Source organism: Stegostoma tigrinum, chromosome 26, assembly GCF_030684315.1.
Source record: "Stegostoma tigrinum isolate sSteTig4 chromosome 26, sSteTig4.hap1, whole genome shotgun sequence".
In the NCBI taxonomy this organism is placed as follows: Eukaryota; Metazoa; Chordata; class Chondrichthyes; order Orectolobiformes; family Stegostomatidae; genus Stegostoma; species Stegostoma tigrinum.
The window spans coordinates 39,865,866-39,892,699 of NC_081379.1; the positions used below are offsets into that span (position 1 = coordinate 39,865,866).

The 26,834-nt window shown below is 44.7% G+C and overlaps 1 protein-coding gene across 3 annotated transcripts in view; it reads left to right on the forward strand.

The window, feature by feature from the left end:
* The first annotated feature begins 1,364 nt into the window (after positions 1-1,364).
* The window catches only part of LOC125464068 (solute carrier family 2, facilitated glucose transporter member 11-like), a 64,296-nt gene continuing 38,826 nt past the window's right edge, over positions 1,365-26,834 (forward strand). The window contains exons 1-4 of one of the 3 annotated variants that reach the window (XM_048556084.2): positions 1,365-1,451; positions 17,858-17,985; positions 24,017-24,115; positions 24,218-24,378. In XM_048556084.2, coding sequence (XP_048412041.2) covers positions 17,977-17,985; positions 24,017-24,115; positions 24,218-24,378 — 269 coding nt within the window. In that variant the 5' untranslated portion in view covers positions 1,365-1,451; positions 17,858-17,976. Of the gene's footprint in view, positions 1,452-1,521; positions 1,560-17,857; positions 17,986-24,016; positions 24,116-24,217; positions 24,379-26,834 lie in introns of those variants that run through there. The other 2 variants (XM_048556085.2, XM_048556083.2) reach the window with 2 other exon arrangements.

Sequence of the window (26,834 nt, forward strand, 5' to 3'; positions counted from 1 at the left end):
CCAATGGTATCAATGTGGACTTCACCAGCTTCAAAATCTCCCCTTCCCCCACCGCATCCCAAAACCAGCCCAGCTCGTCCCCTCCCCCCACTGCACCACACAACCAGCCCAGCTCTTCCCCGCCACCCACTGCATCCCAAAACCAGTCCAACCTGTCTCTGCCTCCCTAACCTGTTCTTCCTCTCACCCATCCTTTCCTCCCACCCCTACCTACTAACCTCATCCCACCTCCTTGACCTGTCCGTCTTCCCTGGACTGACCTATCCCCTCACTACCTCCCCACCTATACTCTCCTCTCCACCTATCTTCTTTACTCTCCATCTTCGGTCCGCCTCCCCCTCTCTCCCTATTTATTTCAGAACCCTCACCCCATCCCCCTTTTTCTGATGAAGGGTCTAGGCCCGAAACGTCAGCTTTTGTGCTCCTGAGGCGCTGCTGGGCCTGCTGTGTTCATCCAGCCTCACGTTTCATTATCTCAAATTTGAACTGATGAGCTGGACAAATACAGCAGGCTAAGAGGAGCAGGAAAGCTTTTCTGAAGAAGGATCCTGACCTGAAACGTCAGCCTTCCTGCTCCTCCGATGCTGGCTGGCCTGCTGTGTTCATTCAGCTCCACACTATTATCTCTCACTGCAGCACCGGCAGTTCCTACTACATCAAATTTGAACTTGTTCCCTCATATTAATATTTAGTTGCATTGAGTTGTGTGGGAAATGAAGGGGAAATAGCATCTGATAGAAGCCTGGTGTGAAGCATTTTTAATAATTTTGTGAAGAACTTTCACACTTTAGAAACAATAAGCCATTCATAACATTTATAAATCAGTTGTCATTCTCCATTGGTTTATATGTGATTAAAAAAAACAAAGTTTGATTTTTGAGATTTTCTACCTCTGATTGAGCAGGGTTGGTATATTAAAATTTCCACAGGTCTGCACTGTTCACTACAGGGTCTCCTTACCGCTGGAATTTCCTCGTGTCACCGCCCCCTGCAGTCTGGAGGAGTCCAGTGTATGGGAGGGTGAGTTTATCACCGCCCCCTGCAGTCTGGAGGAGTTCAGTGTTTAGAGGGAAGGTTTATCACCGCCCCCTGCTGTCTGGAGGAGCTTAGTGCCAGGGAGATGGGGGATAATCACCGCCCCCTGCTGCCCGGAGGAGCTCAGTGCCAGGGAGATGGGGGATAATCACCGCCCCCTGCTGCCCGGAGGAGCTCAGTGCCAGGGAGATGGGGGATAATCACCGCCCCCTGCTGCCCGGAGGAGCTCAGTGCCAGGGAGATGGGGGATAATCACCGCCCCCTGCTGCCCGGAGGAGCTCAGTGCCAGGGAGGTGGGGATAATCACCGCCCCCTGCTGCCCGGACGACCGGGCTGGCGCCAGGCGGCGGTGGTGAAAGACGGCGGCGAGTGAGGTCGCTGCTTTGCGGAAGATGTTGTCGGAGGATCGGCAGCAGGTAGGGACCTGGGCCACCTCCCCCCGGGGGGGAGAGAGAAGGGAGGGGGTAGGGAAGTGGGAGGAGTGAGGGGGCAAGAAAAATCGAAGGATGGAGGAGGTGAATGGGGTAGGTCCTTTCGCCTTTATTACAGTGTTTTCCTACAGATGTAAGGGAGAGGAAAAAGGGACTTTAGCCTATTGCAATACCTAACTCTTCCAATCCAGTTCTCTAGCAATGGCCCATAGCATTGTAAGTCTTGGTGTCACAAGTACACATCTAGATACTTCAATTTTATGAGAGTCCCCGTCTCTACCACTTTTATGGGCAGAGTACCAGGTTCCCAACACCTTCTGGTTGAAAAAGTTTATTTTTACTTCACGTCTCGTCTAAACCTCCTGCCCCTCATTTTAAAGCTGTGCCCCCCAGTCATTAGTCCCTCTATCAATGGGAAAACTTCCTTCCTTCCTGCCTATCCTGTCTGTGCTTCTCATAGTTTTATTCATCTCATTCATGTCCCCTCGGTCTCCTGTGCTCTAAGGAGAACAATTCCACTTTGTCCTAAGGCACTGGCCCTAGCCCCCCACCTCTTCCTCCGTTACATCTATGTATCGGCACCATCTCGTGCTCCCATCAGGAACTCAAACAGTTCATCAACTTTCCTAACACTTTCCAACCCAACCTTAAATTCACATGGACCATCTATTATACCTCTCCCTCCTTCCTGGACCTCTCTGTCTCCATCTCTGGTAACCACCTAGAAACTGATATCTATTTCAAGCCCACCGACTCCCACAGCTACCTAGACTGTACCTCCTCCCACCCACCTTCCTTAAAGAGTGCGATCCCCTATTCCCAATTCCTCCACCTCTACTTCCAAAAAGAGGCATCCCACTCCCGGACATCCCAGGTGTCCTCATTTTTCAAGGACTGCAATTCCCCCCACCCCCCCCACTGCCGTGTTGAAAATGCCCTCGACCACATCTTTCGCGTTTACCACACCTCAGCCCTCACACCTCCTCCCTGCAATAACAACAAAGACAGAATTCCCCTTGTCCTCACAAAGGTAAACATTGGCCTTCTCTTCCTTGAAAGGACCAGTTTAGTAGCTGGGAATGAGGAAATAGCCAAGACATTAAACAGTTATTTCGTGTCGGTCTTCACAGTGGAAGACACAAATAACATGCTGAAAACTAATGGCAAGAAGGTGAGAGCAGGTGAGGACCTAGAAACTATCATTATCACTAAGGAGGCAGTGCTGGGCAAGCTAATGGGGCTAAAGGTAGACAAGCCTCCTGGCCCTGATGAAATGCATCCCAAGATACTAAAAGAGGTGATGGGGGAAATAACACATGCACTAGTAATATTTACCAAAATTCACTGGACTCTGGGGTGGTTCCTGCAGATTGGAAAACAGCCAATGTGATGCCACTGTTTAAAAAAGGAAGGACAAAAAGCTGGTAACCCCAGTTAGCTTAACTTCAGTCGTGCGGGGGAAATGCTTGAGTCTATCATTAAGGAAGAAATAGCAAGACATCTGGATATAAATTGTCCAATTGGGAACGTCCAACATGGGTTCATGAAGGGTAGGTCGTGTTTAACTAATTTGGTGGAATTCTTTGAGGACAAAATCCAGGATCATTTCATGCAGGTAGATCAAACCATACTTTTGGCAGCGGAGCTGAGTGGCAGCAGTCGAATTGCGCTCTGGGAAGGTGAGTGAACTGATATATTTGGGCAGTTTTGTGTTGAGAAGGTAAGGATTTTTTTAATCATGTGCTGGTAAGTAGAGTGGTTGGTAATAGATTTTTCATTTCATTTACCTATTATTTGATATTATAGTCGGACTAAGTTAAGCTTAAGAGTAAAAATAGCAGGAGATCCCAGACCTGTGTTATGCTCCTCTTGCTCAATGTGGGAGCTCAGGCTGATGTCCCTGACTCCTACACGTGCAGAAAGTGTGTCCAGCTGCAGCTCTTGTTAGACCGCATGACGGCTCTGGAGCTGCGGATGGACTCACTTCGGAGCATCCGCAATGCTGAGGAAGCCGTGGACAGCACTTTTAGCAAATTGGTCACAGCACAGATTAGGATTGCTGAGAGAGAAAGGGAATGGGTGACCAAAAGGCAGAGAAAGAGCAGGAAGGCAGTGCAGGGTTCCCCTGCAGTCATCTCCCTCCAAAACAGGTATACTGTTGGGGGTGATAGCTTACTGGGGGAAGGCAGCAGTAGCCAGGTTCATGGCACCACGGCTGACTTTGCTGTACAGAAGAGCAGGAAAAAAAGTGGAAGGGATTATAGTCATAGGGGATTCAATTGTAAGGGGAGTAGATAGGCAGTTCCGTGGTTGAAAACAAGACTATCAAATGCAGGTTGCCTCCCGGGTGTATTGGCCAGGGATGTCTCAGATCGACTACAGAACATTCTGAAGGGGGAGGGCAAACAGCCAGTTGTAGTGCTGCATATAGGCACCAGTGATATAGGAAATAAACGGGATAAAGTCCTACAAGCAGAATTTGGGGAGTTAGGAACCAAATTAAAAAGTAGGACCTCAGGTAATAATCTCAGGATCCCTACCAGTGCCACGTACTAGTCAAAGTAGAAATGAAAGAATAGCCAGGATAAATGAGTGGCTTGAGAGATGGTGCAGGAGGGAGGGGTTCAGATTTTTGGGACCTTGGGACCGGTTCTCGGGGGAGGTGGGACTATTACAAATTGGACGGTCTACACCTGGGCCGGACTGGAACCAATGTCCTTGGGGCTGCATTTGCTAACGCTGCTGGGGAGGGTTTAAACTAATGTGGCAGGGGGATGGGAACCAAATAAGGAGGTTAGTGGACAGTAAGGAGGTAGTAACTAAAACCTGTGAGGAACTAGATAATGACATCAGTGTGACTAAGGGAAAGAGTAGGCAGAGAGCAGATGATGAATACAAACGGACAGGTGGTTGAAGGGGAATTTGATTTAATGTGAGAAGTGTAGTAGGTAAGACAAATGAATTTAGGGCTTGGATTAGTACCTGAATATGATGTTGCTATTACTGAGACTTGGTTGAGGGAAGGGCAATTTTGGCAACTAAATATCCAAGGTTATAGATACTTTAGGTGGGATAGAGAAGGAGGTAAAAGGGGTGGAGGAGTTGCATTACTGGTCAAAGGGGATATCACAGCTGTGCTGAAGGAGGGCACTATGGAGGACTTGAGCAGTGAGGCAATATGGGCAGAGCTCAGAAATAGGAATGGTGTGGTAACAATGTTGGGGCTGCACTACAGGCCTCCCAAACGTGAGCATGAAATAGAGATACAAATTTGTAGACAAATTATGGAAAGATGTAGGAGCAACAGGGTGGTGGTGATGGGAGGTTTTAACTTTTCCAACATTGACTGGGATTCACTTAGTGTTAGGGGTTTAGATGGAGCAGAATTTGTAAGGAGCATCCAGGAGGGTTTTATGGAGCAGTTTGTATGTAGTCCAACTCGGGATGGGGCCATACTGGACGTGGTATTGGGGAATGAGCCTGGCTAGGTGGTTGATATTACAGTAGGGGACTACTATGGGAATAGTGATAACAATTCCACAAGTTTTACAGTACTCAAGGACAAAGATGAGAATGGCCCTAAAGGAAGAGTGCTAAATTGGGGAAGGCCAATGATAGCAAGATTCAACACAAGCGGGGAAATGTGGATTAGGAGCAGCTGTTTGAGGGTAAATCCACATTTGATATGTGGGAGCCTTTTAAAGAGAGGTTGATTAGAGTGCAGGACAGACATGTCGGTACGAAAATGAGGGATAGAAATGGCAAGATTAGGGAACCGTGGATGACAGTGAAATTGTGCGACTAGCAAAGAGCTAAAAGAAGCATATGTAAGGTCCAGGCGACTGAAAACAGATTAAGCTTTGGAAGGATATCGGGAATGTAGGACCAATCTGAAACGAGAAATTAAGAGGGCTAAAAGGGGTCAGAAATATCTTTAGCAAACAGGGTTAAGGAAAACCCCAAACCCTTTTATTCGTACATAAGGAGCAAAAGGGTAACTAGAGAAAGGGTTGGCCCACTTAAGGAAAAGGGGGGGAAGTTATGTGAGGAGTCCGAAAATGAGTGAGATTCTTAGTGAGTAATTTGCGTCAATACTCACTGAGGAGAGGGACATGACGGATGTTGAGGTTAGGGCTGGATGTTTGATTACTCTAGGTCAAGTCGACATAAGGAGGGAGGAAGTGTTGGGTCTCCTCAAAGGCATTAGGGTGGATAAATCCACAGATCCAGATAGGATCTATCACAGGTTATTGAGGGAAGCGAGAGAGGAAATAGCTGGGGCCTTAACAGAGATCTTTGCAGCATCCTTGAGCACGGGTGAGGTCCTGGAGGACTGCAGAATTGCTAAGATTGTTCCTGTGTTTAAGAAGGGTATCAAGGATAATCCAGGTAATTATAGACTGGTGAGCCTGACCCCAGTGGTGGGGAAGCTGCTGGATAAGATACTGAGGGATAGGATCTATTCCCATTTGGGAGAAAATGGGCTTATTAGCAATAGGCAGCATGGTTTTGGGCAGGGAAGGTCACGTCTTACCAACTTGATAGAATTCTTTGTGGAAGTGACAGAGTTGTTAGATGAGGGAAGGGCTGTAAATGTCATATACATGGACTTCAGTAAAGCATTTTATAAGGATCCCCATGGTAGGCTGATGGAGAAAATGAAGTTGCATGGGGTCCAGGGTGTACTAGCTAGATGCATAGAGAACTGGCTAGGCAACAGGAGACAGAGAGTTGTAGTAGAAGGGGGTTTCTCAAAATGGAGAACTGTGACCAGTGGTGTTCCACAGGGATCCGTGTTGGGACCACTGTTGTTTGTGATATATGTAAATGATTTGGAGGAAGGCATAGGTGGTCTGATCAGCAAGTTTGCAGGTGACACTGAGATTGGTGGAGTCGCAGATAGTGAAGGGGACTGTTGGAGAATGCAGCAGGATATAGATAGATTGGAGAGTTGGGTGGAAAAATGACAGATGGAGTTCAATCTAGGCAAATGTGAGGTGATGCATTTTGGAAGGTCCAATTCAAGAGCGAACTATATGGTAAATGGAAAGGCCCTGGGGAAAGCTGATGCACAGTGAGATCTGGATGTTCAGGTCCATTGTACCCTGATGGTGGCAATGCAGGTCAGTAGAGTGGTCAAGAAGACATATGGCATGCTTTCATTCATTGGACACGTATTGAGTACAAGAGTTGGCAGGTTCATGTTACAGTTGTATAGGACTTTGGTTTGACCACATTTGGAATACTGCGTTCACTTCTAGTTGCCACATTACCAGAAGGATGTGGATGCTTTGCAGAGGGTGCAGAGGAGGTTCACCAGGATGTTGTCAAGTATAGAGGGCACTAGCTATGAAGAGAAGTTGAGTAGATTAGGATTGTTTACATTAGAAAGATGAAGCTTGAGGGGGGACCTGATTGAGGTCTACAAAATCATGAGAGTTGTAGACAGGGTGGATAGCAAGAAACTTTTTCCCCAGAGTAGGGGACTCAGTTACTAGGGGGGTCAGGATTTCAAGGTGAGAGGGGAAAAGTTTAAGGGAGATATACGTGGAAAGTTCTTTACGTAGAGGGTGGTGGGTGCCTGGAACATGTTGTCAGCGGAGGTGGTAGAGGCGGGCGTGATAGTGTTATTTAAGATGCATCTAGACAGATGCATGAATGGGCGGGGATCAGAGGGATACAGATCCTTGGAAAATAGGTGACAGATTTAAATAGAGGATCTGGATTGGTGCAGGCTTGGAGGGCCGAAGGGCCTGCTCCTGTGCTGTAATTTTCTTTGTTCTTTATTACTTGCACGGTGGACAATGGGGAACCTGTGGATGTGGTGTATCTGGATTTCCAAAAGGCATTTGATAAGGATCCACACCGCAGACTGCTACATAAAGTTGCACGGTATTACAGGTAATGTATCGGCATGGACAGAGGATTGGTTGACCAATAGAAAGCCAAGAGTGGGGGTAAATGGGTGTTTTTCTGGTTGGCGGTCAGTGGCTAGTGGTGTGCCTCAGGGATCGGTATTGGGACCGCAATTGTCTACAATTTACAAAGATGATTTGGAGTTGGAGACTAAGTGTGGTGTGTCCCAATTTGCAGATAACACTAAGGTGAGTGGTAGAACAAAGTGTACAGAAGACACTGAAAGTCTGCAGAGGGATATAGATAGTGTAAGTGAGTGGGCAAAGGTCTGGAGATGGGGTACAATGTTGATAAGTGTGAGGTCATCCATTTTGTTGGGAATAACAGCAAAATGGACTATGTTTTAAATGGTAGGACGAGGGGACATAGCCTCAAAATAAAGGGAAGCAGATGTAGGAACGAGGTCAGGAGGAACTTCTTCACCCAAAGGGTTGTGAATCTGTGGAATTCCCGGCTCAGTGAAGCGATTGAAGGTCCACACTGAATGTGTTTAAGGCAAGGCTAGATAAATTTTTGAACAGTAAAGGAATTAAGGGTTGTGTTGAGTGGATGGGTGAGTGGATCTGAGTCTTATAAAGATCAGCCATGATCTTAGTAAATGGTGGGGCAGTCTCGAGGGGCCAGATGGCCTACTTCTGCTCCTAGTTCTTATGTATCACCCCATTAACGTCCAGATCCAAGGCATCATTCTCCGCCACTTCCGCCACCTGCAATCTGACCCCATTACCAAAGATGTATTTCACATCCCATCCTTCTCTGCCTTGCGGAGGGACCACTCTGTCCGTGACTCCCTTGTGCGCTTCACACTCCTCACGAGCCCCACCACCCCTGACACCGTTCCCTGCAACCGCAGGAGGTGCTACACCTCCCCCCAACCCCAACCCCAACCCCAACCCCAACCTCTATCCCAGGCTCCCAAAAAACCTTCCACATTAAACAGATGTTCACCTGCACATCGGCTAATGTGGTCTATTGTATTGGCTGTTCCCGATGTGGCCTCCTCTACATCGGAGACACCAAGCGGAGGATCGGAGACCGCTTTGTGGAGCACCTATGCTCGGTTTGGAACAAATGACAACACCTCCCAGTTGCGAACCACTTCAGCTCCCCCCTCCCACTCCCTGGACGACATTTCCATCGTGGGCCACATTCAGTGTCACAACGACGCCTCCCGGAAACTGGAGGAACAGCACCTCATATTCCACTTTGGAACCCTACACCCCAATAGTCTCAATGTGGACTTTATCAATTTCAAAATCTACCCCCCCCCAGCCTCCTTGACCTGTCTGACTTCTCTCCCATCTACCCGCCCCTCGCTCCTCACTGACCAACTCCCACTTCCTATCTACATTCACCTACTAGCTTCACCCTGCCTCCTTACCTCCCACCTTATTGCTCCTCCCACCTCACTGAACAACCCCCACTATCTACCTATTCTCACCTTTACTAGCTTCATTCCCACCCTCTTGACCTGTCCATATTCTGACCCACCTATCTGTTCCACTATCCACCTTCTATCACTGTCCCCTCCTCTCTATTTATTTCTGAGCCCCCTTCCCCTACCCCATTTCTGAAAAAGGGTCCTGACCCAAAACATCAGCTTTCCTGCTCCTCGGATGCTGCTTGGCCTGCTGTGTTCATCCAGCTCCACTCCTTGTTATCTCAGACTCCAGCATCGTCAGTTCCTGCTATCTCCAGTCTGTCCTATTTCTCTTCATAACTGTAACTCTCCAGCCACCCTGCTGGTAAAAACAGGAGAAAAAAACCATGGATGCTGGAAATCAGAAATAAAAACAGAAATTGCTGGAAAAGCTCAGGTCTGGTAGCATTGGTCAAGTGAAATCAGAGTTAATGTCTCTGGTTGAATGACCCTTTAGAATAGTTCTGAGGACTCGACCCGAGCTATAAATCCACTCAAGAACCTTAAAGGAACTGATGACATTTCCCGCAACACATCCCTCACACCCCGCCCCCGCCACAACCGTCCAAAGAGGATCCCCCTCGTTCTCACATGCCACCCCACCAACCTCTGGATACAACGCATCATCCTCCGACACTTCCGCCATCTACAATCCGACCCCACCACCCAAGACATTTTTCCATCCCCACCCTTGTCTGCTTTCCGGAGAGACCACTCTCTCCGTGACTCCCTTGTTCGCTCCACACTGCCCTCAAACCCCACCACACCCGGCACCTTCCCCTGCAACCGCAGGAAATGCTACACTTGCCCCCACACCTCCTCCCTCACCCCTATCCTAGGCTCCAAGATGACTTTCCACATTAAGCAGAGGTTCACCTGCACATCTGCCAATGTGGTATACTGCATCCACTGTACCCGGTGTGGCTTCCTCTACATTGGGGAAACCAAGCGGAGGCTTGGGAACCGCTTTGCAGAACACCTCCGCTCAGTTCGCAACAAACAACTGCACCTCCCAGTCGCAAACCATTTCCACTCCCCCTCGCATTCTTTAGATGACATGTCCATCATGGGCCTCCTGCAGTGCCACAATGATGCCACCCGTAGGTTGCAGGAACAGCAACTCACATTCCGCCTGGGAACCCTGCAGCCTAATGGTATCAATGTGGACTTCACCAGTTTCAAAATCTCCCCTTCCCCAACTGCCTCCCTAAACCAGCCCAGTTCGTCCCCTCCCCCCACTGCACCACACAACCAGCCCAGCTCTTCCCCTCCACCCACTGCATCCCAAAACCAGTCCAACCTGCCTCTGCCTCCCTAACCCGTTCTTCCTCTCACCCATCCCTTCCTCCCACCCCAAGCCGCACCCCCATCTACCTACTAACCTCATCCCACCTCCTTGACCTGTCCGTCTTCCCTGGACTGACCTATCCCCTCCCTACCTCCCCACCTATACTCTCTCCACCTATCTTCTTTTCTCTCCATCTTCAGTCCGCCTCCCCCTCTCTCCCTATTTATTCCAGAACCCTCACCCCATCCCCCTCTCTGATGAAGGGTCTAGGCCCGAAACGTCAGCTTTTGTGCTCCTGAGATGCTGCTGGGCCTGCTGTGTTCATCCAGCCTCACATTTTATTATCTTATGATGGCATTGTTGTTAGGTTTGCAGATGGTGCAAAGATACCCAGCCAAGGAAGGATGGGTAGTGTTGAGGATGTAGGAAGGTTGCTGAAGGACTTGGATGGACTAGGAGAGAGGGAAAAGAAGGGACAAGTGGAATACAGTGTGGGAAAGTGTGAGATTATGCGCTCTGGTCAGAAAAATAGAGTCTAAATGGGGAAAGGCTTTGGAAATCTGAAGTATAAAGGGACTTGGGGATCCTAGTTCAGGATTCTCTTAAGGGCAACATGCAGGTTCAGTTGGTAGCTCGGAAGGTAAATGTTAGTATTCATTTCAAAAGTGCTAGAATACAAGAGCAAGGTGTACTGCTGAGGCTGTATCAGGCTCTGGCCAAACTGTATTTGGAATATTCTGAGCAGTTTTGGGACCCCGTATCTAAGGAATGATGTGCTAGCCTTGGAGGGGTTCCAGAGGAGGTTTACAAGAATGACCCCAGGGATGAAGGGCTTGTCATGTGAGGAGCAGTTGAGGACTCTGAGTCTGAATGAGATAGAGTTAGGAGGGAGAGGATGGGATCTAATTGAAATGTTCAGAATCCTGAGAGGCCTGGGTAGCGTGGATGTGGAGATGATGTTTCCATTAATAGGAGAGACTGGGACCCAGGGGCACAGCCTCCAAGTGAAGGGACGGCCGTTTAGAGCTGAGATGAGGAGGAATTTCTTCGGTCGGAGGGTGGTGACTTTGTGGAACTCATTACTGCAGAGGGCTGTGGAGGTGAAGTCATTGCGTGTATTTAAGGGGAACTCATTACTGCAGAGGGCTGTGGAGGTGAAGTCATTGCGTGTATTTAAGGTCGAGATAGACAGGTTATAGATTTGTAAGGGGATCAAGGGGAGAACGAAGGAGAATAAGGCAGAGAAACCTATCAGCTATGACAAAATGGCAGAGCAGATTTGATGGGCTGAATGGCTTATTTTTGCTCCTGAAGCTTATGGTTTTACGGTCTAAGTGTATCACCTCTTAAATATGAAGACTGAATTCCAATTGCCACTGATTCAGCACATTGACTGACCTGTCTATGCCCTTCTGTAATGTAAGGCTATCCTCTGCCCTATTTACCACTCCATGTAGTTTTGTACTATCCTCAAAGCCTCCTACGTTCAGTTTTAAATTGTTTATATAAACCTCAACAGCAAGGACCCCAGTGCTGATCCTAGTGGAACCCGCTGGACACAGGCTTCCAGTCACAAAAACAACCCTCGACCATCACCCTCTACGACCTGCCATTTCAAACAGTTCAGGGCCTGGTTAACCAACTTTCCTTCGATCCCATGGGCTTTCCCTTTGCCATCAGTGCACCAGGTGGGGCCTTATCAAAAACCTTGCTGAAGTCTAAACAGATAACATTGAAAGCATTGCCCTTATTGAGAATTAAAAATCGTCAGCTGTACACATTTAATGGTGACTTTGGCCCTCATAACTAATTTAATCATATGTACCTCCTTGGTCAAATTCCACTGTACTTTCTTAGCACTCCCTCAATGACAGACGTACGTCAATACAAGAGTAACTTATCCTAGTTTATCCATATTTTCTGGAGCCAAATCTTTTCCATCAGAGAAACTGCGGTCCCTACTACTACTAGCAATGTCAAGCAATTGGATGCATAGCTCATATTCCACTCTCATGCTGACCTCACTGAAACTTGAATACTGCTTAAAAAAAACTCAGTATGTCTGGCACCATCTGTGGAGAGAAAAAAGGTTAATGTTTCTGGTCTGATATGACTCAATGGTCCAATATGTAGGAGGAGGGATGTGTGGGTGGGGAAGGAGAGAAAGGTTGAGTGAGTGGCACTGTGTGGGGAGGGAAGTGCTGGAGGTGGTAGGGAGTGGGGGAAGGATTGAGGGTGTTGGGCCATCTTAGGATGGAGGGAGGGAACTGCTGAGAGAATGAAGGTGGTTGGGGAAAGGGTTGAATGAGTGGGACTTGTTGGGGAATGAGGGAAAAGTGGAGTGATTGGGTAGGGAGGATAAATGGAATGAGTGAAGTGAATTAGGAGGGAGAAAGGGGTGAAGAGTAAAGGGTGAGTCAGGAGGAAGTGTAAGATTTATGAGAGTCTGGGGTGGTTGGTCAGGGAAATGTTTTGAACGAGTTGGAGCTACATGGGAGGGGAAGGAGGGCATGAGTGAGGAGAGGGGATTTTTGAAGAGGTTGTGCTAAATGATTGAATACATTGGAGAGAAATGGGTTGGCAAGAAATTTGTTTATGGTGGGGAGGGAGGAGCAGATTACACTGGGTTGTTGCAGGGCAATGTTTTCACCATGGAACATAGAGAGTTTAGGTGAAACATACAAGAGTGCGTTATATAATTTTAAAAATTACGAAGTACCTTAAAACACATTTTTATGTGTGTTCGGTGTAATAGGTAAGCTTTAATAATTACATACTGAATGTTTCTGTCTTGCTTTAGGAATGTTTGGTCTTGCTAATGTCTAGGTTCGCATTAATTTTTAAATGTAGCTTCTACCTATTTGTTCATTGAAAGGGTACATCATAGGCAAGACCAGTCTCTGTTGTCCTTGGAAAAGTTCTGGGGAGTGAAAATGGGGCCATATTAAAAAATAGTTTGTGAAACTCTTTTGTATTTCTTTGTTTCCCCTTGCCTGTACATAAGCCAACAAAACAAGCTGGTATTCCGTTGTTACTGTGGTTGGTGGCTATTGTGGCATCTGAGTTTCTGACTCTGAGATGTGAACTTAATAGCCTTGAGCTGGATCTTACTGAGAGTTGGAATCTGTAGCTTACTCCTGGTGCCAGGTGCTAGTAAGGACAGGAAATGGAGAACAGGACAGATCAATGTGTGGCTGAGGAGCGAGTGCAGGGAATAGGAATTGAGATTTTTGGATCATTGGGATCTCTTCTGGGACAGAACCCACCTGTACGAGAGGTAAGGGTTGCAGCTGAACTGGAGGGGGACCGATATCCTGGTAGGGAGATTCTCAGAAGCTACTCTGGAGGCTTTAGACTGGTCTGGCATGGAGTGGTGGCGCTGTGAAATGTAGTGAGGTGGGAGGGAAGATTGGGGCTGGTACAGAAGTTAGAGAGCCAGTTAAATAGACAAGGCATGGTACAGCACAGCAGAAAACAAGGGAAGACTGATGAATTAAAATGCATTTATTTTAAAGGAAGAGGCCTGACAGGTAAGGCAGATGAACTGAGGGCATGGAGGGAACGTGGTACTGAGGTACCAAAGTTATTATAGAGATGTGGCTGAGGGATGATCAGAACTGGCAACCTAGTGTTCTGGGGTGCAGACAGTATAGGAATGATTGAAAGGGAGGCAAGAGAGAAGAGGGAGTGATGCTTTTGATGAGGAACAACATCATGGGGGATATTCCAGGGGGATCGACCAGTGAACTGTGCTACAGCAACCCTGCAACAAACAGTGGGAAATTGAGGAGCAAAAATGTAGGGAGATCACAGATAACTGTAAGAATAATAGGGTTGTAATTGGAGGGCATTTTAACTTTTCAAACATTGACTGGGACAGCCATGGTGTTAAGGGCTTGTGTGTTCACGAAAACTTTCTTAATCAATATGTGGATGGCCCTACTAGAGAAGGGGCAAAACCCGACTTTCCCTTGGGAAATAAGGCGAAACAAATGATCGAGGGGTTCTGGGTGAGCTCTTTGGGATCAGTGAACATAATTATATTAGTTTTAAAATAGTTACGGAAAAGGATAGATCTGGTCCAGAAGTTAAAGTTCTAAATTGGGGTAATTTTGATAGCATTACACAAGAACTTTCAAAAGTTGATTGGGAGAGGCTGTTCACAGATGAAGGGAAGTTTAACAAGTGGGAGGCTTTCAGAAGTGAGTTATCAAGTTCAGGGGCAGTATGTTTCTGTTCACATGAAGGGCAAGGCTAGCAGGGGTAGGGAAGACCGGATGTCTAGCTCTGGTCAAGAAAAAGAAGACGCATATGTCAGTTATGGATTGCTGGGATCAAGTGAATCCCTTGAGGAGTAAAGGTGGTATAGATATACTCCTCAAGGGAAATCAGGAGGGCAAAAGGTACACATGAGATAGCTTTGGTAGATAAAATTAAGGAGAATCCAAAGAGATTCTTCAAATATATTAAGAGCAAAAGAGTAACTAGAAAGAGAATAGGGTCACTTAAAGATCAACAGACACGGGTGAGGTGCTGGAAGACTGGAGAGTGGCTAATGTTGTGCCATTATTTATGTAAGTCTAAGGATAAGCCGTGCAACTAGAGACCAGTGAGCCTGATGTCAGTGGTAGGTAAGTTGTTAGAGGGAATTCTGAGAGGTAAGATTTATGTGCATTTGGAAAGGCAAGCACTGATTAGGGATTGTCAGCATGGCTTTGTGTGTGGGAAATCAAGTCTCACAAATTTGAAGTTTTTGAGAAGATGACCAAGAAGATGGATGAAGACAGAGTGGTAGACATTGCCTACATGGACTTTAGTAAGGCATTCAACAAGTCTTTGCATGGTAGACTGGTTAGTAAGGTTGGTTGGATCACATGAGATCCAGGGAGACGTAGCCAATTTGATACAAAACTGGCTTGACGGTGGGAGACAGAGGGTGGTGGTAGAGGGTTGATGTTCAGACTGGAGCCTGTTACCAGCAGTGTGCCACAATGATTGGCACTGGGTCCACAGATTTTTGTCATTTATACCAACGACTTGGATAAAGAATATGGGAGGCATGGTTAGTAAATTTGCAGACAACACCAAAACTGGTGGTATAGTGAACAGTGAAGAAAGTTACCTAAGATTAAAATGAATCTTAATAATTGGGTCAATGGCCCAAGGAATGGCAGATGGGTTAATGGAGGTTATAGATTAGTATAGGTTAATGCAAAGTGTTGCGCTTTGAAAGTCAAACCAGGGCAGGACTTGTAGAGTTAATGGTAGGGCCCTGGGTAGTGTTGTTGAACAGGGAGACCTAGGGGCTCAGGTTCACAGTTCCTTGAAGATGGAGTCGCAGGTAGACTGGGGAAGGTGAAGAAGGGGTTTGGTACACTTGCCTCCGTTGGTCAGAACACAGTGTAGGAGTTGGGATGTCATGTTAGAGCTGTATAAGACATCGGTAAGTCCACGTTTGGACTACTGCATGCAACGCTGGTGACCCTGCCAAACGGAGAATGTTATTAAACTGGAAAGGGTGGATAAAAGATTTAAAAGAATGTTGCTGAGATGAGAGTTTGAGTTACAAGGACAGGCTGGATAGACTGGGACTTTTTGACCCCTGAAAGGTAGGAGACTGAGGAGTCAGTGGTTTATCAAATTATGAGGGGCTTAGATAAGGTGAATAGCCAAAGGCTTTTCCCCAGAATAGGGGAGTCCGAAACAAGAGGCCAGGGTTTAAGGTGGAACGGGAATGATTTAAAAGGGACCTGAGGGGCAACTTTTTCACACAGAGGTTGGTGCACTTATAGAGCGAGCGGCCAAAAGAAGTGGTGGAGGTGAGTACAGTTACAACATTTAAAAGGCATTTGGACTGGTAAGTGGAGAGGAAAGGTTTAGAGGGTTATGAGCCAAATGCAGGCAGATGGGACTCGTTCAGTTTTGGAAACCTGGTTGGTAAATGGTCCGTTTCCATGCTGTATGACTGTAAGACTCTATGACTGTATCTGGTGAGCCTCCCCTGCCAGTTCAAGAGCTCTCTTGCATTCTACATCTGTCTCTTTTTGCCGTTTCCAGGGCTGTGATCCAATCCTGCCATGTCACCTTATTGCCTTTGCTTAAAAGCTTGACCTTGATTTTATTGTTCCCTCGATCTCTTATGAATTTTTATCTGAATGGGTCACTTTCTAAGTTTGTGCAACACCCATGGTGACGAGAAAGGTTCTTTAAGACTGTAATCTGCAACTGGCTCCATTGGCAAAAGACAGTGCCGTTAGATTCTTAGTTGCGTGATGACCCAAGTCCAGAATCTCATTATTTCAGGACAGTCCATAATAATGTGGTCTTGTGGCAGTGATAGTTAGACTCCAGCTCAAAAACATCTGACCCAACATGATTTGAAAAACAGTTAGTTTAATCTCATACTGCTCACTTCCAACCAAGTGTGTAACTTTTGTTTGCAATTACACCAGTCTTCTTTGTATTTTTCAGTTACACATCATACTGACTCAATGTGTACATTATCTCAGTATAAAGTGCAACCTTTTAAAATGTTCAAACGTCCTCAGAACCAACTTTTAGGAGTTTGAAAATGTGACACAATTTCTCCACATAAATGTAAAACAATCTGACCCCATCTTGGCAGTTTTCTGTTATATATTTCAATTGCACGCTGCCATTATTGATTCATTTAATTTACGCCTTCCCATAATAGAGGCTGTACACCCTGTCAGTGACACCCAGCTTTACCCCAACGTCATTTCTCTTGAGCTGTTCTCTGTAAGAAAGTTAAGGCCACCATTAGATCAACCATGATCTTATAGACTAGTGCAGCAGGATTGAAGGGCTGAATGTATTTTGAATCAGCCTGTTCAGATATGATGCGAGATATTTCTGGCTTAGTTGGGACTCGAACCCAGACTCTCTGGTCCTAGCACAATGATGAGGAGCCCCCTTCCTATACTCGTATTCCTGTTTTAAAGAAATGTCAGGCTGGTCCAGGGGGAAGTTGTTTTCCTTTTGAAAGCCTTTTTCTCAGCAAAGAAATTCACCAAAAAATTTAACGTAATTTTCTAATTAGCGTGACATTACGACACACATTTAGAGCAGGTGGGACTTGAACCCAGGCCTCATGGTTCAGGGGAAGGGGCACTAACACCACAGCACAAGGAGGTCCCAGCAAAGCAATTGTTGATTCTGTGATAATGATAAGTAAGGCTGATGAGTACTGAAGGAGGCGCACTATGTGTTGTTGAATAAATGGAGGGTTTATTGAAGTTTGGATGGTCTCCATAGTATGCTTCAGGAAAGGGAACCATTAAGATGCTGATGTTCCATAATACATTCCAAACTAGGAAAGGGAATCAGAAGTGTAAAAAGCATTCTGGCAACATATTAATGATTTATTAATAACATTATTAAAACCTTGGCAGTGATTGAAAAGCAGCAGAAATGAGTGAGATTCAGTCTATTTGAAGTACCTCTGGTGCAATATGATTACTTTTATATTTAGTCTTCCTTACCATTAGGTAGTCATCAATGCTTGGCCAAGTGGGTACACTTGATCAACCATTCTCACTTTGGCAAGTGAACAAAGTGAAGAAAAGTGATTCAACAGCATTTGATCTTTTAAGTTTTAAAACTACACAATAGTTTCCACAAAATGTGCCAAAATATTTTGGAAACATCTTTCAAATGAAGGAATAACAAGGTTGTAATTCAGTTTCTTCTGTTACCTCAAAGGCACACATATAACAAAATGACTGTTGTTTTGACTTTATGGAACAGGGAATACTCCCCGTGTGTAATGAAGCTTAAAAATCTCAACTCCTGATGTTTTCAAACTGATGCTGTCCTGTCCCTGGATCTGACACTGCACCCACTGCTCTCACTGTAAAAGTTTATAGATGGAATTGGTAAGTTATATGCACAGTATTACTGTCAAGTTTTGTGCGTCCGACAAAGGAGATGGTTGAAGTGAATGGTTCCTATATATCTCGCGCATGCTCTCTCTCTTGCCCCCCCACCCTCTCTCTACCGCCCCCTCCCTCTTGCTGTCCACCTCACCCTCTCCCTGTCTCTCTCCCTCACGCATACAAATACTCTCTCTCTCTGATTTTTAAAAAAGGCATGTGATTAAAATAAGAAGAATGTAGAAAGATAATTTTGAAACTAAGTTACGAAAAGCAATTTGCAGCATTACTCAGGCAGCGGGATTGTAATTCCTGACTTGATGACTCCAGCTCCAGTCATCAGGTACTCAGGGCTCACACACAACACACAGTTATGCACGTCCACCTCACTCTCACCTTGTGGTTTCCCTCTCCATATGCCTGCAGTTATTTAGCTAAAAACACTCAAAATAACACCGTACAACACAATAATTCACATTCTTCCCTCATCCTTGCAGGGCCGTGGATGTACGCTACAGAAATAGCAGAGCAAACCAGTGACAGACAAGAATGCATGTCCCTCCCGCAACTGTCAGACTAGGAAGAGGGGGTGGGATGTTTATGTGGGGAGGGAGAGGGGTTGATGGGTGGGCAAGGTTTCAGAGGAATTCTGCTGCAAGGAACCCAAATGAGGACGTTGGCAGGACAGCGTACAGGAGAAAGCTGATGGGCATGTTTGCAGAGATGCTGGTGGAATTGGTTGGCCTGTGTTACAGATATCTTCTTTCTCTTGAGAAGCATGTAGAGGCCTGGGTTCCAGTTTGGTAGAAAGGATATGGAGCAGAGCTTGTCCCCTTCTCATGGCTTCTGTGTGTTCCTGGCATCCTGGAGGCCCAGAGACACAGCCAGAGCTGTCTCCATTTGTGTCACAGCCTTTGAATGAACAGAAAATCCACTCCACTGCTCTCCTGTGAGGGTGCAGCAACACACTCTTTCAAATCCAGGAACTCCCTGACTGAACCTCTGAAGATACTCCTTAGACTTTTCAGACAGCTTCCAATAGCTTGCAGTAGTCCTTTAAGTTCACTGTAGCTGCTAGTTGGGTGCCTAACTATAATACAAAAGGCCCAGACTTCACTCTTAAAAATTTGCAAGTGTTGTGGAAATTTATTGAATGGGCCTGTGTAATCCAAATCTGGAAAAATGCACCCAGGTAATTACGCACTAGGCTGTGCAACATCAGGATTTCAGCAAGTCAGTTGCATCTGACACTTGCATAGGATGTTCACCAGATCAGTGTCCTTGGGCGCAATTGCCTGTTGACAAAAGTTAATCCAATTTGGATAATGGGCGAATTGTCTAAATGCATGGCCATGCACAAGGAAATTGAAATGGGCTGCTAATTGGGGATATTGATGTTGCTGTGCAGTTTAGGACGCATGCTAGCTGATGACATCCTCAGTGTGCACAGGACGCACAACGGCATTTTGAGACCACAGATACTGCACAGCGTTCATGCTTTTCTTCTGTCACCATTAAAACCTTTTTCTTTGTGAGAAACCAAAGCTTTTCTCAGTTGTTGAGGCATTGGGAGATGCTCATTGACCACCAACCATTCCTCTTTAATAAAATAAATGGGATAACGTTGAGGTGCAGTTGAATGACTAATTGTTGAGAAAGATTGGATGGTAAGGTTCAGTATAATTATAGAGAAGACGTAGTTATTGAAAAGCAATTTGAGTTATTGTCCATAAAAAACATTGAATACTTTATCAAGTACTCTGTTGCAACTTTTGTCACGTCACCTTAAAATGTTTAGATCAGTTACATGCAAAACAATGTTCAGCATGTTGGTAACTTAACCACATTTTAACACATACATTAACAAAATTGTAACAAAAATAGACCACACAATAAGGTTGTGGCTGATATGTTTGTGTTTTGAATTCTACATTCCAATCTTTCCTTGATAACTCTTGATTCCCCTTCTGTAATAAGAATCCATCCACCTGTCTTAAAAATATACATTGGCCCTTTCCCTCGTACCTTCTGAGACACACAGAGTTCTGAAGTTAATGGCAGTTTGAAGATTTTTGTGTAGATGTCAATGGTTGAAACAACCTAACGTTTTCAAGGTAGCACTGTGTGCTGATGGAAATGGTAGGTTGAATGGAAAAGGGGCTAAAATAATAACTTTAACTTCAGAATAAAAGAGAAATACTGTGGATGCTGGAAATATGAAATAAATATAAAGTGCTAGAGTAATTCAGCAGGTCTGGCAACACCTGAGGAGAGAGAAATAGTTAATGTTTTTTGTCCAGTACGGCATTTCTTCAGAACTCAGTTGCATGCTGAAGTAAAGTTCTGAAGAAATATCTGTCCTACACCTGCATGCTGGCTTTTCCAAAAGCACAGGGTTTCATATTTAACTGTGTCTGATTGTACTTCAGTGACAATAAATCAATCAATGAAAAGTTTTGTTCACGAGCGGTACAGGCAGATCTTAGTAAGCAAGGATGTACAGATCCAATGTTGTAAAAAGACTTGGACAGAGGTGTACAGGTTACATTACACAGGACATGTGCTAGGCAAGATCAGCACTATTTGAAGCTAGAGAGTCCATTCATCGGTCTGAAAACGGCCAGGAAGAAGCTGTTCCTGAACTGCTGGTGTGTGTGTTCAGACTTCTGCATCCTCTGCTGACGGAAGAGGTTGTAAGAGATCATTACTGGGGTGCAGTAGGTGTTTGATATTGGTAGCCTTTCCACAGCAGTGAGCTCTGTAAATGGAGGCCATGGATGATTGATAAATCAGGGAAAAAAGAAGGGAAAATAATAGGAAATAAAGTGAAGTGAATGTGTAATCTTATCTCAGTTCCTACTCACTACAGACACTAGAAAGCACAGATCTACTCTCTGTTATTAACCCCACTTATTGGAGATGTAAGGATTATTGATATTGGTCAAAATAACCTTACATCTGTGACACAGTAGTGTATTGGTAATTTTACTGCTCAAGAGACCCTGAAAATAAATCTGCCATTGGAAACCAAGCCTCACTAAGCGAAAGTGAACCTACCATCAATTGTTGTGTAAATCCACCTGTTTCACTGATTTCCTTGAGGGAAGGAGATCTGCCATCTTTGCCCAGTCTTGGCTTTAGGTCCACAGCAATGTGGTCAACTCTTTACGTCCTTTTGAATTTGACATCTGAAATTTCCAATTTGGCCATGTTAGCCCAGCTGAGAAACAATTGCTGACATTGCCAGTGATGCCCACAACTCAGATGGGAAAAAAGCATGTTTAAAAAAATGAAACAACACCTTTCGGGACCTAAGGACATGCTAAAACCTTTTTACAGCTGATGGAGAACTTTTGAAGTGTAGTCATTGTTTCATGCAGGAAAATGTAGTAGCCAGCCCCCTCTGTAGAGAATAACCAGATAGCCTGATATGTTGATGTTGGTTGAGAGATAAACATAGGCCTGGGTTATAGGGAAATTGCCCCCTCTTTGAAATCATGTTCTGGGACAAGAGAAGAGGGCCTCAATGTCGCATCTCTAAGTTGGTACCTTTGACAGTGCAGCATTCCCTCAGTACCGTAGTTGAAATATCATCTGAGATGATATGGAGTCTTTAAAATAGGACTGCCCTCTGCCTCACAAGCAAGTGTGCTGCTGCTGAGCTAATGCTGGCATGCAGAGTTTGGTTCCATTTAGACGGTATATTGTCAAGTGCTTTTGATAACAATTCTTAAACTTATGACTGCGTCTCCCTGTCTAAGACCATGCTCACTTGCTCACTGTTCTTTCACTACTGGGTGGAATCGAGGCCAGATTAAAAGGTTGAAACTCTTTTTTTTGTCCTCATTATAATTGTCCTATGATCATAAATGAGAAGTTAGTTTTACAATGACAGTCAGTATCTTTTAGACTGCAAGGAATTAGAAATGCCCTCATTTTTATTGGGTTGTTTACATATTGTGACTTCTATTTGGGTTCTCCAATTATTTTCATCTGTTTATGGAATGTGGGTGTCACTAGTTGGGCAGCTTTTATTATTCATCCACGTTTTTCTGGAAATGGTGGTGGGGAGCTGCTTGAACCGTTGCAGTTTTTGGAGTGCAGGGTGCACCTTCAGCGCTGCTAGGAAGCGAGTTCCAGCATTTTGACTCATATCACTATTCTTCTGTTGTTACTATGTCACGAAAGGATGCATTAGAGGGGGGATTGCAGTGTTAGTGCTCCCCTGCATCTACTGCATTTGTCCTTCTAGCTGATAGGAATCACAGGTTGGAAGGTGATATCTGAGGAGAATTGCTTTAATTCATCTTGTAAATGGTACGTTCATTTGTAATTGTGCCTCAGTTTTAAAGGGAGTGAATGTTGAAAGTGGTGGATGTGGTGCAAATCAAGTTACCTGCTTTATCCTAGATGGTGTCAAACCTTTTGAGAGTTGCTTGCCCTGCACTCATTCAGGCATCGCAGTCTTGACTTGTGCCTTGTAAATGGTGGACAGACATGTAAATCAGGAGATTAGTTAATTTCAGATTTCCTAGCTTGACGTTGTGACCACTGTATTTCTCAGCCTGGCCGAGTTCAATTTCTGTTCTCTAGTAATGCCCAAGATGTAACTAGTGGTATATTTATCACTGATAATGTTTTTGAATGTCAAATAGTGATGGTCAGATTCTGTTTGGTTTGAGATGTTTTCTATATTACCCTCTGAAAGTGTTTTTCTGTTAGCCCCGCCTGTGATTGATGTCTAGTTGTGAGCGAGATTTGGGTTGATGCAGATTTCAGGAGGTCTCGTTATCAATAAATATTACCTTTCGTTGAACATTGTCTTCTAGCCCTGTACAGGATGAGACTTTACACAGGCTTTGGATGGAACCATCTCTAGTGGTTTTGGTGGTCCTGTGATTTTTTGTCATTGATGATGTAAGACTACTTGATTTACATATTAACATTAACCCCTCACACTACAGTGCGTTCTGAGCTGACGTGTTAGTGCAGTTGTCAGAGTGCTACTTTGTCTTTGGTTGAGTCATAGCTTCACATGCTTGTTCAGGTGGATATAATGTCTAAGTTCCTAGAATGCTGGCAAAGCAACAGAAGAGTAATTCATCTCATCACGATTGTAAACAACTTATCGAGTCGCTTCTTCATTGTGGGACTTTGCTGTACATAATTGGCTGTTGACTCTGCCATAACAACAATGAAAACATATTAGTAATCCATTGACTGCAGGTTATTTCTTGACCTTCGAAAGGTCCTATATAAATTGAAGCTTCATCTTGCATTTGACCCAAATACTGAGTGCAAATGTTTAATGGTATCGTGTTCTTGAGACCTTGGGTTCCATTCATGGATGGGATTGTGGGCATTGCAGGCTAAAACAGCATTTATTGCCCAGCCGTGTTGCTGTGGGTCTGGAGTCACACGTGAACCAGACCAGTTAAGGATGGATGCTTCCCTCCCTAAAGGACATCAGTAAAATCAGATGTCTTTTTTCGACAATCGACAATGGCTTCGTGGTCATCATTAGGCTTTTAATTCCAGATTTTTATTGATTTCACATTCCGTCAGCGATGGTCGAATTCGAACCAAGTCCCCAGAACATTACCTGGGTCTCTGGATTAATATTCTAGTGATAATACGGCTAGGCCATTGCTTCCCCTTCATTATTTAAAAAAGAACAAACAATAATTGCAATTGCCAATAATTCAAAAACAAATTGTTTTTCAAAATCAGTTTTTGATACGGCTGATGATCACATGTTGTTGTTGTTGTAAAGAAGTACTGACAATGATCATCATTTGTAAAAGTAAAATAATGCAATGCTGGGAATCTAAAATAACATGGAAAACGCTTGAACTATTTGGCATGTCCAGTTATTTCCAGTATTTTCTGTTGATTGTTTGATAACTTGAATAGGGTCCTCAGAGTTTAAGCATGGAGGAGATATCATCCACTATGTTGTGTGGTATTTACAAGTGTTTGTAAAATCCTCGAATAGAAGTGCTTACGTAAGCCTGTTTATTTTGAATCCCTGCAGCCACAGATCAGATGTCTCCTCCTGACCATCTTTGCTGCCTCTATTGGTGGTACCTTCCAATATGGGTATAACCTGTCTATCATCAACGCACCAACAATCGTAAGTATAGGCCAATGGTCAATTTTAAAAGATCAGCTGTTTCCATACTTGTAGAGGCAAAATTAAGACTAAATCTGTGTTTTCTTTACTTCAAAATGATAGTTTATCCAAAAGTTTATCAATGAGACGTGGACTGAGCGCTATGGCACGCAACTGGAGAAGCAGGTCATCACAATGTTCTGGACCTTTATGGTGGCTGGTTATTCTGTTGGAGGATTGGTCGGGGCACTTATTGCGGGACCCATGGCAGTAAGGTTTGGAAGGTAGGAGCTACACCAGAGAATGTTAGGGTTAAATGCCAACTATCATACGATTCACTGCGTAGAAATATCTTCCTTTTTGTGCTGAGTGAGATGTAAATGGGAGTGCAGCACAGAGTGAAAGCAATACCAAGATGATGAAAAAGAAGTTCAGAACAAGTAAATTGCTGACCAGTGCTTGCTTTTTATTCATTCTTCCAAAATGAACAATGTCTTTTCTTTTGAGTTTGATTCTATCTTTGACGTTTTTTAGTGAACTGTGGATAATGGATTTGTCCCTTGGAATGTTTCTTATTTGTTGAAATGTATCTCTTCAGCACTGTCTGGGATATCCCCTTAAATATTTGCAATTACATCCCTGTTGACCTGTCTCTCTAAATTGCCAGTTCATTCTCGCTAGCTGTGCTTTCATGCTTTCAATAGTAGCCTAAACTGCATGTAAAATTCAATCATATAATGGTCACTACTACCCAGGACAGCTTTCGTTATGAGGTCAGTATTAATCCTATCTCATTGGCGAAGACCAGGTCTAGCACTGCCTGCTCGCTAGTTTGTGCCATCACCTGCTGGTCTAAGAAATTGTCCTGAAAGCTTTTCATGAATTCCTCATCTAGACTACTTGTTCTTATTTGATTTCTCCAGTGTGTTGGTACCCCCAGTGATAATTCTCATACCCTTTTGACAAGCTCTCATTATCCTGTCATACCATGTGGTTACTGTTTAGGGGCAACTCTGACAGGTAACCCCTCAACTTTATCATTCTTCATTGCCCCTAGATTGCTTCTGTATCCTGGTTTCCTGAATTTAGGTCATCCCTCTCCATTGTACTAATATTTAGAATGCTAAATGCGTTCAAGTACTATGCCTTAAGTTTAGTGTTTTTACCATTTTTATAACTTATATATTTGTTGACTTATTTTATTTTGCAAATTATTTCAGCTTACACATAGTACTGCAAACGCATAGCACAGTATTTTAACTGGTATATTTGTTTTTTGGGCAAAAAAAAAGACTTGGTTGGCGGGTTTCATTTAGACATTTCCTTCCCCAGGAAACCAATGTATAAATCCTTCGAACTTAACATTATTTCACATAAAGTCGCAATTTGGAACACAACCGTAGCTTTACATGACGACTTCCTATAATGCCAAGGGATCCCCATGAAAGAGGAGAAGGTATTCTAGTTAATTCCTCAACCAAAAGATGGCTCCCCTGACGGTGCAGCACTCCCTCAATACTCTTGTGTATTAAAAATATATACTCTTATAATTCAAAAAGGAGTGTTGTCTGGTATTGTCAACTGGAGTCCCTGGAGTAGGATTTGAATCCACAATTCTGGATGGGCTGGATTAAGTGCAGCACATTGCAGCAGGAAACCAAGTGGCTGGGCCCTCCTAATTACAGGAGAAGACCTGAATCACACTCCCAATTGTGGAAAAACATCCTCTTAAGCCAGAGAGCTGGAGGTCTGAGCCCGTATTTCCAGAGGGGATGGCAATTAAGTTCATTAAGGATCCAGTATCAGGCAAGATCCTTGAGTCCTGAACCATTTAGTGGTGACTCAAGGATTAAATAGTAGCTGCACGGTTTTTCCATGCCTGCTGAAGGCCTTCCAGTAAATTCTGACAATTGAGCCTCTAGGGAGAATGAGCAACCTGGCCATAGCACCGTGGTACAGGGGACCATTCCAGAACAGGGAGAAAAGTAATTGTAACCAGGGATAGTATACTCGGGAGAGTAGACAATGTTCTCTGTGGCCAAGATTGAGAGTCCCAAAGGCTTTGGTGCTTGCCTGGTGCCCAGGTTCAGGAAGTCTCTTCTGGGCTGCAGAGAAACTTGGAGAGGGAGGGGAAAGATCCAGTTGTCATGGTCCTCGTAGTTGCCAACAGTATGGATGGAAAGAGGCTCTGTTGAGGGAATATGAGCAGTGAAATTAAAAAGCAGAACCAAAAAGGTAATAATCTCTGAATTACCATCCGAGCCACGATCAAATTTGCAAAGGGTCAACAAGATTAGGGAGAGAAACATGTGGCTCAGAGTTTGGGTGGGGGAAAAACAGGTTAGAATTCACGGGATGTTGGTATCAGCGCTGGGGGAGGGGGGTGCTGTTCCAGTGGGAGGGGCTCCACCTGAATCATGTTGGGACCAGAGTCCTGGCAAATCGTATAACCGTGGCTATGGATGGGGTCAGGATCAAAATTGAAGGCAAAGGGCCAAGTGGTAATGCTGATTAGTGATGGGATTAATTGTTACCAGAAAATTAAAAAGAAGGGATAGAATGTGTGACTGTCATCTTGTACAGAGAGGACAGAGGGAGTGGTTTACCTTTTTAGTGAAAAATGAAAAGAAATTGATAGCCAGAAGTCATCTATGGTTGAAAGGTGTGGAATCTGAATGGGTAAACTTGAGGAACTGCAATGGAATTCTGTACAGGCCTGTCAGACCACATTTGGAATATT